We start from the raw sequence: 16,052 nt of genomic DNA, 5'->3' as shown, positions 1-16,052 counted from the left end.
AAAAAAAAAAAAAAAAAAAAAACAACTCAATCTACATGACTAAATCTATAACAAACTGGATATTTAATTAAACAGAATAAGAAAAAGTAATATTTAAAATATTAAAAAAAATATCATTTTTTAATTAATTTGATAATAAAAATTCTCCATTAACATTACAATACAAAGCCTTTAAAGTAGATTCTCTTATATACCCTTATACAAGCTGTACCTGTAAAATATCTAAATTAATTTGATATAAATATAAGTTAGTTATGTTTTATTTCTGTATTTTTGTAAAATAAAAACTTCCGAAAAGTTAAACAACTAAACATACTTTCAAATTCTTTAAAATTTTTATACAGATTCATAAAAGTTTCAGAGAGCGAGAGAGGGGGGAGGGGAAAAAACAATTGTAAATCAAAATAATTTTCTATCATTTCATTTTTTCCCCTTTTCATTTTACCTTAAACATAATTTCATATAATAAATCCCTTCGTGTTATTTTAGATCCGTAAGTAAAGATTAAACTTATGATATCAAGTTACTTGAGGATAAAACTGGAAACGTCCAAAAATATCTCTTCCCTAGATATTGGATGAAATGAACTTATCCTATCCTGTTGACTTAGCATCTGTAAAAGAATAAACTTTCATCCAATTTTATTAGTTTCCTATCTATTGCTTTTATAAAGTATAGAAAAAAAATTACCTTGAACAATTAATTATTAATTTAATAAATAAACATACAATTTTACAAATTAATCTATTGAAAAAGATTATTTTTTTTAATAATGTTGTGAATGACAATGCTGTTGACAAAGGACACCATCAGAAACTTCCTTACTTTATGTTTAATATTTTGAATGAAATCAATTTATATATTTTATTTATATAAAAGTACTTGTACAAGTGCCAATTTAAAAGCTGAAAGATTTAAATAACTTGAAAACTTTAATCAGTTCTGATTAAAATATAATTCATTTTTATGTACAGTACAACTTTATCTAATTTTACCAAAATAATAAAGAAATAATTTATTACAATAAAGAAATACAACTTATATTAAAACTAAATTTGATGACGTAACCACTCAATAAGGAAAAACTTTGGCTTTGTAAATTAATTAAAACCAGCCATATATTTATTCATTTTGATGGATATTTGATTGCCATATTTATCTTATAGTAAGAAACTTATTAATGTTACTACAAAACATTCAAAAGTAATTTACTATTTATTCAGCTATGTTGCTATCAAGTATTGATATTAAAGAGTTCAAAGGAAAAGTTAACCATATGTGAAATTGCTTCATTTAACATGTTAAACAGTTAAATTATTGCACAACTTGAGTACGACAACGAACTACGTAGATGTACAACTATTTTAAAATGGATATTATTAAAAATTTTCTTGTTGTTGTTTACTGTGTCTGTTAATGACAGACAGACTGTCTGAAAAGTAAGACTATTTAATTATCTTAGTAACAGGTACAGGTACACTTAGATTGGAATCAATTATCGTATAGATAAAATCCTTAATGAACCGTCGTTGATATAACAACAGAATTGTCATGGGATTATTTTTGTCCTATTCCACAATATCATATTTTTCTTACTTAGCAATAATGCAATTTATAGATTTTCTATTTTAACTTAATTGCAACTATTCAGAACAAAAACTTAATCAGATGGAATCATTTATAGACATTCCTTTTTAATTAAGTACCACAAAAGAATTAACTAAAGTATTTTCGTATTCCAATTGATTTTATCTTTTAAAGAAAAATCCAAATTATTTAATGCCCATTCCGTTGGCAGTAGAGATAACTGCAATGACAGATTAATTTTATCAATATTTACATTCCGATTTGATATATTTAACGTGACAAAGCTTTCAAAATTAAAAACAAAATGTAATTTGTCATTTTTTATAAACCTTGCATAAATTATGATAAGGAAAAATAATGAAGGAACTAAATCATGTGCATGTTTTTAGTTATTATTAATTGAAAACTGGTTAAACGATAAACAAGAATGCTCAAAACATTGTGAAGCAGAATATAAAATTAATTCATAGACTCAATACAATATTAAATCAATGAGAACTATTACAAAGTTTGGTGTAAGATACAGAAAATTTTGTCCATTTGTACAAGCAGACACAAACATATACACACAACAGATACATACTGTTATTTTAATACACGTAAAAACAAATTACATAATAAAATAATAAAAGTAACTCTAAAGAATAAAATTGCATCATCAATTTGAGCAATTTAACATGCTATTTAACTACAAATGATAATTCTTTATTTAAATTTTATACAGAATATGCATTAAAGAAGTTATCAAGAAACTTAAAATATTCAGGTTAAGTAAATAAATTTTTGAAGTGTACAAGTATATATTTTATTTTTAATTTTATATATATATATATAAATATGAAATTTATGTAGTTAATGTTACAGTGTATATAAATGGCACCACATTTTAGTCAGTCATGTCGTGACTATAAAAAATTTTAATCTAATTATTTCAAAATAGCATACATTAATAGCAAAGTTACATTTTAAACTAGATGATTTAATACTATGCAAAAGAGGAAAACACATTATATATTAATTAGAACCAAATTAATGTTATAGGAAAAGAAAAAAAAAAAACAGGTTAACCACATAAAAATAGCATCATATCAGTAGATAACAAGACAGCAAGTTATTAGCAACAGACTAAAAAGAAAATGCTTAATCTGCATAGAGAAAAAAGACCTAATGACTGTTTTGGCTCCTAATCCTCCTTCATACGTAAACCTTGGAAAGACTGAAGTTTACCATTTGCGTAACTTAAATCAATGTCTAGTCGTAGAATCTAATTTTATCCACAACAGATTTATAATTAAAATAAGATCTTTAAATATTTAATGTTAAAATAATTTGGAGTTTTAAAATGATATAAACAAAATAATATTCAAAAGATTAACATTTCAAAGTCGAGAAGTAGTTATTTTCGTTATTGTTATAATCGATAATTTTAAACATTCGACATTCATCTCTTCTGCTTGTAGAGACACTATAAAATTATATAATGCATTAAACATATTTTGTAATAGTTAAATCACTGTAATTTAACAGTGTGTTGTCATTTTATTGCTATATTTTTCTAAATTAAATTTGACAATTTATTTGTTTATTTAAGTATAATAATAATAATAATTGTAATTACTAAATTGTTAATATAATTAGATAATTAGCACAAGTTTTTCTGACAGTTTAACAAATCAAACCTAATAAAGTTGAGACAATTTACTACCGATACACTGCTATGATGCATAAATTAACAGTAAGCCATCATCTCTATTTGATTATTTAATGTAATCTGTCACCAATCATACAAATTATTGTTAAAATTAAGCATTTTAATGAGTTAGCAATGACATTTTATACTAAGAAATACATTCATGTGTTTAAAATGGAGATGAATGAAAATCATTTAAGAGAATATCTGAAATTCAGTGCAATATTCTACATAATTTGAGTGAAACAAAGTATTTTGATTTCCTAATTAACTCAAGGTAAAATTTGATTGTTTTATCCATCGTCAATGTATAATATGATATAAAATGACCTTGTATAAAAAAACAGGAGCTAGTCTTCGACAGCTAACAGATTACTTTCATATTATTAAAATTATTCTATAATCCAAGCATAAAATAAAAAAACATTTAAAAAATATCACATAACAGTCTTTCCAACAATTCCATTAAATTATTTGTCAAATATTTAAAATTTATTCACTCCATAAATTCAATACAATAGAGAATATTAAATAATTTATGATTTGCATAAATTTAAATTTAATTTAAGTGATAATTAATGAAGTTTATGTAAATGAATGAGTTTACTTTTTGTAATTTTTTTTAATTATATTAGTCCAGCAAAATTAGATTATAAAATAAAACTGCCTAACTATGACAACTATAGATCTTAAGATGAACTTACATAAAAATCAATGCCCAGATAGATCATAACTCAAAATCTGCCAGTGGTTAGCATAATTGAAGATATACCTTCAACCTGAAATATTGTAGTGTGTACTTATTATTAATCTGATACTCTTATTATCCAATACCTCTTCCTTTAAAAGATTTCACCAAATATCTCCCTGGACCAATTTTCTTGGAAGCAATCACCAAAGACCCACTGCAACTTCCCAGCAACCTACAAATGGGAGAATTCTCCATTTCTATCATGACCCTCCACAAAAAAACGACTATGCCTTCAAAATCTGCCAAATAATCTGTTTTTGCAGTTGTTAGCCAATGTTCATCAACCGAAACCATTATCATGATTAATAGCTTATCAACTAACTTATGTTCTCACGTAGCAGATTTTAGCTATTCTATATTTCAAATGTTCTAGTTAGAAATTCAATACATAACTCTCATTAAGTCAAATGGTAGACAATAATTAGTATAAAATAATTTTAAAAATTAACTATACATTATAAAGTTTTAAATATAAAACTGGTATGCTTAATCTACCAACTTACAGACATTAAAAAAAATTATCAAATATAGAGATTTCAGTATTAAAATTAAAGATCAGTGGCCATTCAGACAAGTACAATTCTCTTTGCCAATAGTATTACATCTAAAACTATACACTAAAACATACAAATATTAGGAATACAGTATTTTTAATCCTATTTATGCAAATGCATTTACGAACAGCCAGCTTAAATTCAAGGTAATTCAGTAATACTGTATATAACTCAAGGATTATATATACTGTATTTCAATATATATAATTTTTGAGTTATATACAGTATATTGCTATAGATTGAGTTATATATAGTGTATATATATATTATATATAGATTAGTACAATATATAAAACTGTCTGGACTCTGAAAAGATTATTAGTTTAATACAAGGTTATACAGTAGCTTATTCTAGGATAAGCTTGTGATTAGATAATGAATCTTTATACTTGATACTGGCTCAATGGTAACTTGCAGATTAGGTAAAACCAATTTTTGCTGCCCCAACTTCCAGAATGGTTGCCAACAGAGAGCACTTTCTTGCTGAACTATTTATAAAACAACTTTAAAGTACATTTATGGGACTTCAGTATATTTGGCTATTATTTTTATTTATTTATTTATTTTCTCCTTTTGAACATTTTCGTTGCCCTTCTCAATCTGCCACTTGAAGCATCATCTTCAAGTGGCTTCTTACATCATCTTCTCGTCCATTCAGCCAGCCTTGCTTATACTAATAATCATACAATATATTAGGAATACTTTACTTAACCAGTTTTCTATTATGATTGTTTTTATTCAAAAAATTTAAGTAAATTTATTTATTTAAGAAGACTGAAATACCATTGTTTCAATACTCTATTTTTAATTCAAGTATGTTTTCTATTTCCCAAATCAATAACCAAATCAAAACTATTCTTTTTAATAGTTTTAGATAATAAATGCTCCCACTAGCACCTATTTCTGCAGTGTAAGCAATACCTGTTATTTATGAATATTTCACTTTCATTCTGGATGTAATTTACATGATTTTATATTTTCAAGTTTTAACTTATTATAAATAAGAATAAATCTAAGTGCAAAAAATTTAGTAATAAAAGATATTTGATTTGAACAGAAGCTTGAGTAAGTTAAAATTCAATCAACACATCACATGAATATCAAAAACTAAATATCATGCTTGCTCTAACAATAGAACTTCATAAATCTATAACTTTTTTTAATAGAGACAAAAATATTAATAATGCTTTTATATAAAAGGATATTATTAAAATTAAGAATACTCATTCTGCTGATTAAGTAATGATGACAGATAAACAATAATAAGCATAAACTAAATTACATCTCACTCCGATACTGCTTATGTAAGCCTAGTCAATATATAATATTTTTTTAAGATAACAATAAAATTCCAAATTAAACATTAAACATTTTCTTATATAGTCTAGCCCAATAATTTAGCAGATTGTCTGGCTTTAATCAAACACCACATTTGTGACATACTTATTTATAATCAATGCACTTTAAAAGATGATTATGCTAGATGTTTAATTTTGTTGGATGCAGAGATGTGAATCTTAGGCATAACTTACATATGATAAAAAAAAAAAAACTTGTTACAGCATGAAGTAATGTGATCAATTAGAATAATTGATCAAATTACTTCATTGCATATATTTCTATTGACTACTATCATATATTGTAACAGTGACCAAAAAAAAACTTATTAGAAATGAACTAATCATACTTTATGCAATTTCTACACCACAAAGCATCTAATTACTATCTTATGTTTGCAATTAACAAAATATTTCAATACTTAAGCTTCTCTGCCATAAATTAAGCTTAGAAAGGACCATATCAAAACTGAAATTTAAAAATATAAAACTTTATTTCATATATATGCTGTAATATTTTATTCCCTGGATTTTCATTTTTGTGTATTATTTCCTGTTATGCAATGTATTCTACAATATATCATAAATACTTCATATAGAAAATGAAAGTTCTGAATTCGTCAACAAATTTTTATAAATAAAAAGAAGTAATGCCACAATTTACTATCGATAATATATTAGTAGTAAACATTTTTGTTTCCGCTTATCAAATAACATGTATGGAGATATAAAATTACTGCAGCAATTCTACAATTACAGATGTGTCCAAAAATCCAAATAGACGATTAGACATTAAATAAATGGGAGAAAAAAGTTTAACAATTTTAAATCATTTAATAAACTAAATTACATATTTAACTAGTTGATAAGCAGAACTTATTGAAAAAAGTTGTGCAGTAAAAAAATTATAAGTCAAAACAGTTTGTTAACAAAACTTGATTTCACGTTTGGCAAAAAAAATTAAATTAAAATTCAAAAAATTTAAGATCGATGTCGGCATTTATATAAAAGTTTATTTCTGTATACGAACGAAAGATTTCTATAACAAAACCAAGCAAGCTTCTTATCGTAGAACCATTTTATATAGACCTAAACATCTACAATCAAAAGATATATGAAAAACATAAAATGCGGCTGAATCTAAGAAACTATATTTAAACTGAGTTATGAATATAAAATCTGATATTAGGGATATTTGCCAAATCAATACATCAAATATTTAGCATATGATCTGATCCTAGTAGAGAAATAAATGAATTTGGCATGGAAATTAAATCTTAAATTCACAAAAAAGTGTTATATGTATTATTGCTTATGTATTCACTATTGTTCTAAGACTAGTAAACAATTATACAATCTAAATCTAAATAAATAAANCATAAAGGTGATTCTAAGGCATTTAAGTTCATGTTAAGGTTTTTTTTTTAAATTTATGTTTTTTAATAATAATTTTTAACATGTTTCAAAGGTTGTGTATTAAAACAAGGCTTTAAACATGGTAAAACAATGAATTTTGCTGTAAAATAAAACCATAAAAAAATTAATAATAATAAAAAAATTATTTTTAATTATTAAACATTGATTTATAACATTTAATTTACAAATCAAAATCTTTACATAAGTTAAAATTGCTTTAAATTCATCATAAATTACCAATTATATATAATTAATTACTATTTAATACATTTACAAGGCAAAACTTTCTGATAAGATATATTTTGTTTATTTATAAAGAAATCGAAGCATAAATGGAGATTTTAAGCTAATAAATTCCATTTAGAAGCTTAAAATGTAAGAGTTATTATATCAAATACACAGAAAATAATAAAAGATAACAAAATTCGGGTATACCGACGCCATTTTGAAAAACAAGATGGCCGACGGGGAAATGTCAAAAAACCAACAAGGCGATCGAACGATGTGTTAATTCGTAATACGTGATTATTATACGAAGGAAATTTTCGATTTAATGGTTATTACTCACTTGTAATTCCGCTCTTTCCACTTCCCATTGTGCTCTTTCGGCTTCGAACCTCGTCCATTCGTGTTGTATAAAATGTACTATGCCGGGTATAGAATATCTCGGTCTCTGTTGTTGTTGGATTTCGTCTTGGCTTGTTTTTATAGGTCCTAATGATGGAGGTGAGTTTGGACCCGTATGATTTTGGACAGAATTTGGACACTCGTCCATCATCATCAACATTGCTTCGTGTTCGCCATTGACCAGCTGCGAATAGAACGATGGGATGGCCATCGATCCGATTCCGGTTTCGTCCGATAGATGGAGACTTTAATAAATTTAAATTAAAAATATATAAAATATTTTTTTAAATATTCTTCTCTTTATAAAACTTATCTCCCTCAAAAAATTCACTTGAAAACATTTTAAATTACATAAACTAAATAAAATTTCCTTACAATATCGTTTTACCGTGTTATCATAATGCATACTTATACATTTACCGAATGCTTAAATTTAAGCAAGAGTATCAATTTTTGTGAAAATTATAAATAAAAAATTATATTATAAATTTTTCTGCATTTGTACCATTTTTCCTATATTAAACGTTTTATAGTCGTTTTCATTAGCCGTGTTTTTATCTTTTGTAAAAATATAATAAAAGTTGTATGCCAATAATTATCACCAGGTGGAGAAAATGTGGTGACGTTTTAAATTTATATTATCATAAATATCAAAATCTCAAATAAAATTATGAATATGAAAAATTGTTAATTTTGTTTAAAATTATAACTTTTTAATTAATGTGTAATAAATGCCTAAAATACAAAATAGCATTAATTTAATAAAAACAAATTTTTAAGTATTTCAAACAATTATTAAATATTTCATTATTTTGTATAGATACGAATTTATTTTATGTTTATATTTTATTATTTTGAAAATTTAAAATATCATATTAAAAAATAGTGAATTTATAAAAATTTTCATTAAAAACTTTTGATACAATTTCTTTTGAGCAATAACCGAACAATTACAATTATACGCTTAATATAAAGAAACTAGCTGTTACCCGCGACTTCGTCCGCGGAGGTTTTGCAAGCAAATCCCATTTACATTCAATATTTCAATAACTATAGTAATTGTTAGGTCTATATAACACCTACCGCTGAAGAGAATTGCCGAAAATCAAACGAACTATTTTCAATTTGATCAATTTTCTGAAACGTTTACAATCGTTCTATAATCGAACCAATACGCAATAACAAATTCGAATTTAAAACAGTTCGAACATTTTTAAAATTGAAATATATAAAAATATTTAAACAATGTCTGAAATGTGATCAATTTAATACACCTAAGTACTCGATGAAGACTAAACGTAGTTGAAAACAAAAAATCGCATCTAAAATAGTACAGTAGAAGCCATTCTTCCGGTTAAGCTTAATCCTCTCCCTCTCCCCCCGCGGGAGAATTTAGAAAAATCCCTTCTTAGTGTCCATTCTCATGGCATACCCTACTAAAACGCATACAATACGAATACGAAATAACAAATTCGAATTTAAAACGGTTCGAACATTTTTAAAATCGAAATGGATAAAAATATTTATAACAATGTCTGAAATGTTATTAATTTAATACACCTAAGTACTCGATGAAAACTATATTCTCTCCCTCACCCCCCGCGGGGAAATTTCTAAAAATCCCTTCTTAGTGTACATTCTCATGGCATACCCTACTACAACGCAGATAAAAACAAAAAATCGCATCTAAAATAGCGCAGTAGAAGCCGTTCTTCCGGTTAAGCCTTAATGCTCTCCCTCACCCCCCGCGGGGAAATTTCAAAAAATCCCTTCTTAGTATGCATTCTCATGGCATACCCTACTACAACACAGATAAAAACAAAAAAATCGCATCTAAAATAGTACAGTAGAAGCCGTTCTTCCGGTTAAGCCTTAATGCTCTCCCTCACCCCCCGCGGGGGAATTTCTAAAAATCCCTTCTTAATGTGCATTGCCATGACTTATCCTACTAAAACGCACATAAAAACAAAAAATTGCATCTAAAATAGTACAGTAGAAGCCTCTTCCGGTTAAGACTTAATGCTCTCCCTCTCCCCCCCACTTGGGAATTTCGAAAAATCCCTTCTTAGTGTGCGTTTTCATGACGAACCCTAACTGTGTACAAAATTTCTGCTCTTTAGGTCCAGCGGTTTGCTCTGGGCGATGATGAATCAGTGAGTCATTCAGTCAGTCAGTCAGTCAGTCAGTCAGGACAAGCAATNTCAGCCGTAGTCCGTAAACTTCACACGTGTCGGGCTGTGATTGGAAGGACTCGTAAGAAACCGGATTCCTAAAGAATGGAACGTATCTATGATCTTATAGGGGGGTCGACTGGTATAGATTAATCTCTAAGTTAACGTATCTTTGTGTGTTTTGGATATCTTATATGCTTCTCTTAGCTGGAACAAAATACATACAATTTTAATTATAACTATAGTTATAATTATACGCGAATGAATTGATATTAAAATCTTTATTCGTCAGCAAAATGGCTGTATCGTGCAGAATCTAGATTCAAATCTAAACCAGATTTATATAATTTATTATGGACAATAGGAAACAGGATATTGTTCCTCTATCTAAACTCATCATTGAGAATCAAGTACACAGACGGCCGCATGGTCGAGCTGTTAAGATTGTAACCTACCGCTCTGGGAGACCTGGAATCGAACCCGGACAGATCAGGAATTTTTTTATGTCAACCCCCGTTCCTTACCACCCGGCCGCCCCATTGTGAGCCTGATAGAACCCGTAATGGGCTTGCTAATGAAGGCTCTCTTAGTGCCTACAGGGCGGAAAGAATTTTTTTTAAATGTGCTTTTTTAAACAATGCAATGTTACCCGAAGATTGACAGTATTGACTCTTCATATGACCAGTTACTTCAATTTTATTTTTACGTTTTACTTTAAGCTTCTTTAATAATAATATAACATTTTTTAACAAACTCAGGTAACAGATGGCGCCATACTCAAGTTTATTTATTACTAGCTGCAAGGACCCGCTTCTCTGGGCAAAAAGTAACGATAGTGAAGATTAAGATAATTACATTATAGCCAATCTTACCCGTTTTCACAGAATGCAAGAATTAGGTCCCCCGTTTCCAGACTAATTAGAGAATTTTTACATCAGTCTAAAAATATGTTCGATTTCCCGCAAAAACGCAAAAAACCGCCTGTAAATCTTATATTAACACTTCCTTCGTTACTCAACACTTCCACTGTTAACACTTCTATTGCTGACACTTCCATTGTTGACACATCTTCGAAGTCAACCATATCAACCCCATATCTCCCACACCCTTATAGAACAGAATGCAAGAATTGCTAATTAGAGAATTTTTACGTCCAGTCAAACGAACTATTTTCAATTTGATCAATTTTCTGGAACGTTTACAATCGTTCTATAATCGAACCAATTCGAATTCGAATTTTAAACGGTTCGAACATTTTTAAAATCGAAATAGAAAATCTTCGAAGTCAACCACTTTAAGCCCCCATATCTCCCGCACCCTTATAGCTATCGAGCCGCAACCACCATAGTGCACGAATGGAGTCTTGGGGCTACTACCACATACAAACACCATTCATGTGCGATGTGTAGTTTTGGCTGAAAAGTGAAATATAAGGACACACACGTCCATTTTTATATATATAGATAGATATAGATATAGATAATTAATAATATAAAAGTTATTTTTTAAATAAAATCTCATAACAATCAGCGAAGTTACGCAACTTTTCCTGGAATTTTGCATTCAAATCTTATTTTATTCTTCTATTAATTAACGTACGAATTTAATAGAACAACGAGAAGAATAATTAATAGAAGAATGCTGAAAATCGAATAAGTTAATTTCCTACGAATTTTGTAATTCATAAGAAAAAGATACAAATAATCTTAATGGAAATCACAAACTTATTAGAAATTTTAGACATTATTTTTTGTATTAAGTTTAAACGTAAATTGGAATTTCTAGAATACTAGCTGTTACCCGCGGCTTTACCCGCGCGGATTTTGCAAGCAAACCCCATTTATATTCAGTATTTCAACAACCATAGTAATTGTTATATAACACCTACCGCCGAGAATGATGAGAATTGCCGAGAATCAAACGAACAATTTGATTTATTCGAACCAATATTGATAAATATTGGTTCGAGAATTGCCGAGCAATAAAGCAATAAAGCAATTCTCGAACCAATAATCAACGATTCAATTTGATCAATTTTTTGGAACGTTTACAATCGTTCTATAATCGAACCAATATGCAATAACAAATTCGAATTTAAAACGGTTCGAACATTTTAAAAATCGAAATAGATAAAAATATTTATAACAATGTCTGAAATGTTATTAATTTAATACACCTAAGTACTCGATGAAGACTAAATCCTCTCTCTCTCTCTCCCCCCGAGGAGGAATTTCGAAAAATCCCTTTTTAGTGTGCGTTTCCATGACGTACCCTAACTGTGTACCAAATTTCACCTCTTTAGGTTCAGCGGTTTGCTCTGGGCGATAATGAATCAGTGCGTGAATCATTCAATCAGTCAGGACAAGCAATTTTATATACAGTATATAGATTTCCTTCCGATAATATACGAATAACATGAAATTAATTAAGAAATCGATTGATTGAAATATCGATCGTTTTATACACTTTTCATTAAAGTATCATTAGCTATAAATGCGCAATGAGTGCTCCTAGCAACAGCGCCCGTACATTTTTAGATTATAAAGATTCTTCAGAGTTTTGACTGAATGTTTTACTGTTTGTATCTTACTGTAATCCTTTGACTTTTGTATCTGATCAAAATCCTTTTCAGTACGTCTCTATTTAATATTTTATCTGGATTATTTTTGTTTGTTTTATTTTGAGGGAGAACTTCACTTGCAGCTCTGTCGCATTGCTATAGTTTAAATAAAGAAATAAATATCGATCCAGCGTATCCAGTAAGAATGCAAACAACACCCAAGTCATCTGCAATGTTCCTAATGTTGCCCATTCTTTCCGTTTCTGAGATATTTGGAGTTAATATTATAAAAAAGGAAGAATATTCAGTAAACCAGCCGAAAATTATGAAGAAATTATATGCCTTTTACCTTAATATGTTAAAAATTCTTTACATAACCGGTATCTTGAGCATCTCTTTAATGATACTCAAAGTGGACATTGTGTGCAGCATAAAGATCTTTGAATCTTCAGATAAGGAAATATTGATTATTTCTGGTATTTTAATGATCGCTATATTTTTTGCTTTCCTATTTTTCTTCATTACAACAAGAAAATTGATGGCCCCTAATGACAGAAGCTCTTACAGAGAAGAAGTATATTTAATAAAAGACATTGATTCGTATTTATTGTCTCAAATTATATCATGTTTTATTACTCTTATAGCGTTTACAATAGCCATGGATGCTTTTCTGTTTCGTACTTTTCACGAAAATTCCGAAGTGAAAATTATATTTTGTGATACGATCCTAATAATATTATTTGCATATGCAATGGGGCAGATGGATTGTGTTCTTATGTCTTCTTTTGTATTAGGCAAAATACTACATAAGAGACTTTTAAATTTGAGTATTGTACTGAACAGAATCAATAACAAATCAAAAAACTTGAAAGAAAGATTAGAAGATGTAATTGAAAGACATTCGGACATTTTTTTCTATGTGCAGCATATTAATGAAACGGCAGAAATGTTCTTTGCTGTTGTATACATGTATAGTTTATACTGTAGCTGTTTGGTGATTTATTCCTGTATTTTCTTGAAACTGGAATTATTTATTGTCATTGTTTTCTTGATAATCGTTATGATAATGATAGTTCAGAGTATAGCTGGTGCATTTGGACTTTCTCGGTTTTCTTTGTCGGTAAGTATGTTTGAATTTTTTTAAAACAGTAATTTAGTTGGATTAATACTTTTTTTTATTTACAGTTATATCGCGATTTCGTAGAATTCAACAGATTTTCGGGAGCGAATTTATCTTTACTATACAAATTGAGAGTAAGTTTGAATTGTTCTTTATGTAAACAGTGTTTCTGAATAATAAGTTTTAATCATTAACTGATTAAACTTACCATTCAGTTGTTGAAACTCAATTCTTAGAAACTTAATTCGTGTTAGTTTTTCATTATTCTAAAAAGCAGTAATGTAAGTACAATCTTCGAAAATTAACTGCAGGATTTCCGAAGCGGTTCATACAGATACAATCTCTGCGATAACTCCGGGAGAGCAAGCAGCAATCGAATCCGAGTGAGCACCTCTCCTAGAATTTTTCATATACGTATAGCCTCTCGCAAATATGTCGCGGCTATACATAATACTTGATAATGTACAGGTTCTTTAATCCTAGCTAAAATTGGATTTAGACCAAACTATAGTTTATAAGCATGAGTTGGCGCATATCTGAGGTTCTTAAAAGTACGAGGCCTTACACAAAGGTATAAGTTGATCATGACTGAAACAAAACCACGCCTACCGTTTAGGAATTAGTAATTAATACATTACAAATAATACTATCACTTGCCGATTCTCTATTATCAAAGATAACTAAGGTTGATTACTGTTTTGTTATTTGTTTGTACACAGCAATGCGACACATGTCATGGGAATGCCTCCCGAGAGGACTTTCTAGCAGGAACTGGTTCTTATTTAAATGTTACAAACATGAAAAAAAACACGGAAAACTCCATATGGCCAGTCCATGAACTTACGACCAGTGAAACTGGTTCAATGGATTATCCTTTAAATGGTTGTATCCATTGAACCAGTTTTTATCCAGTTTTCAGTGGTTCAATGGTTAAAACTATTGAACCACTGAACACTGGTTCAGTAGTTCAGTAGTTTAACCACTCGGCTAGTGGTGGACAACTAATGTTTCGTGCAATTTTTTCGACTAAAATATACAATTTATTAAATGTTTTGTATTTTTACAGATGCTAAATTTTATGAAGAGATTCAGTAAAATGCCCATTGGAATATCGTTTGGTGGATTCTTTTACGCTAAGAAAAACTTTATTCTTAAGGTAAATGTGTCTTTATTTTAATCATTTAAAAGAATTTAAAGGCTAAAACCTTTGCTTGTTCTGTAATTAAAAAAAAAAAATATTAGACGTTAGGTGATTTGTAGATAGGTGCCATAGATTATTTTCAAAAACGAATCTTTATTCTTATTTTCAGTTATAGAATTTGCCTACAAGCAATTTTTATAACTGAGTAAGAGGATAGCCAAAGCGCACATAATTTCAGGATAAAATGAAGTTTTTATTTCTAGAAATTGTCCGGTGTGAATTTCCTAAAGGGAAACTTATTATTATTATTTTTTCTGAGAATAAGAATTAATAATAATAAAATTATAGTTATAAATAAAATAATGAATATAAATTCCGTTTTAGGTTTTCAGTAGTTTCTATTCTTTACTGTCGGCGTTAATTCAAATAGGAAACAGCAACGAAAGAATATGCAAGAATGAACCATCGTACAATGCTTCTGAATCACATTTGAAAAGATTACTTCAAGATTTTGATCCATTTTTGTAAAAAAAAAAAAAAAATTTCTTTTAAATCGAATAATGTAAAAATTCTAGAAGAAAATGTAGAATAGGAAAACAAGTACAGTAAGTGCTTTGTACTTTTAAATACGTTGTAGAACTTCCCAGTGGCCGAGTGGATAACCACTAAATACTGGTAATTGGTCGTAAGTTCGCGCTTCGCCAACGGTGAGGTTCTCCGGTATTCTTCAGGTTTGTAATTACTTAAATAGTGGGCCTGTTTCCCATAAAAGGCCTCCCGGGAAGCATTTCCCCCTTCGGCAGATCGCCTGTATAGTCGCGTTGCCGTAAACCAATAAAATAAAAACGTTATGATAAAAAATCGCACTGTTCATAATAATAATAATAAATCTTTTATAAAAAAAAATGTATGTAGATTGTGATAACGATATTATCAATTATAAAATACAAACTACTACGTTAATTTTTCTGTCTAAATGTAAGTAATTAAACAGGAAATCATTTTAGTTTTTTATTTTCGATTTTAGTGCCCAGAGGGCAGTGCAATACGCCGGTTCGATAGCTAATTATTGTTTATGTACTGTACTGTATTATATTT

At 28.5% G+C, this 16,052-nt stretch overlaps 1 protein-coding gene across 2 annotated transcripts in view; it reads right to left on the bottom strand.

Moving 5' to 3' along the window:
- Nucleotides 1-8,207, bottom strand: part of LOC111633811 (striatin-3-like) — a 26,473-nt gene extending 18,266 nt beyond the window's left edge. For both annotated transcript variants that reach the window (XM_023378447.1, XM_023378448.1), the window contains exon 1: nt 7,904-8,207. In XM_023378447.1, the coding sequence (XP_023234215.1) occupies nt 7,904-8,173 (270 nt within the window). In that variant the 5' untranslated portion in view covers nt 8,174-8,207. The remainder of the gene's footprint in view (nt 1-7,903) is intronic.
- Nucleotides 8,208-16,052: the final 7,845 nt, after the last annotated feature.

Source organism: Centruroides sculpturatus, unplaced genomic scaffold (assembly GCF_000671375.1).
Source record: "Centruroides sculpturatus isolate CEXI.00-Female unplaced genomic scaffold, Cexi_2.0 scaffold742, whole genome shotgun sequence".
Lineage (NCBI taxonomy): Eukaryota > Metazoa > Arthropoda > Arachnida > Scorpiones > Buthidae > Centruroides > Centruroides sculpturatus.
The sequence above is the reverse complement of the archived record's forward strand: the minus strand, read 5'-3'. Positions and strand labels throughout refer to the sequence as shown.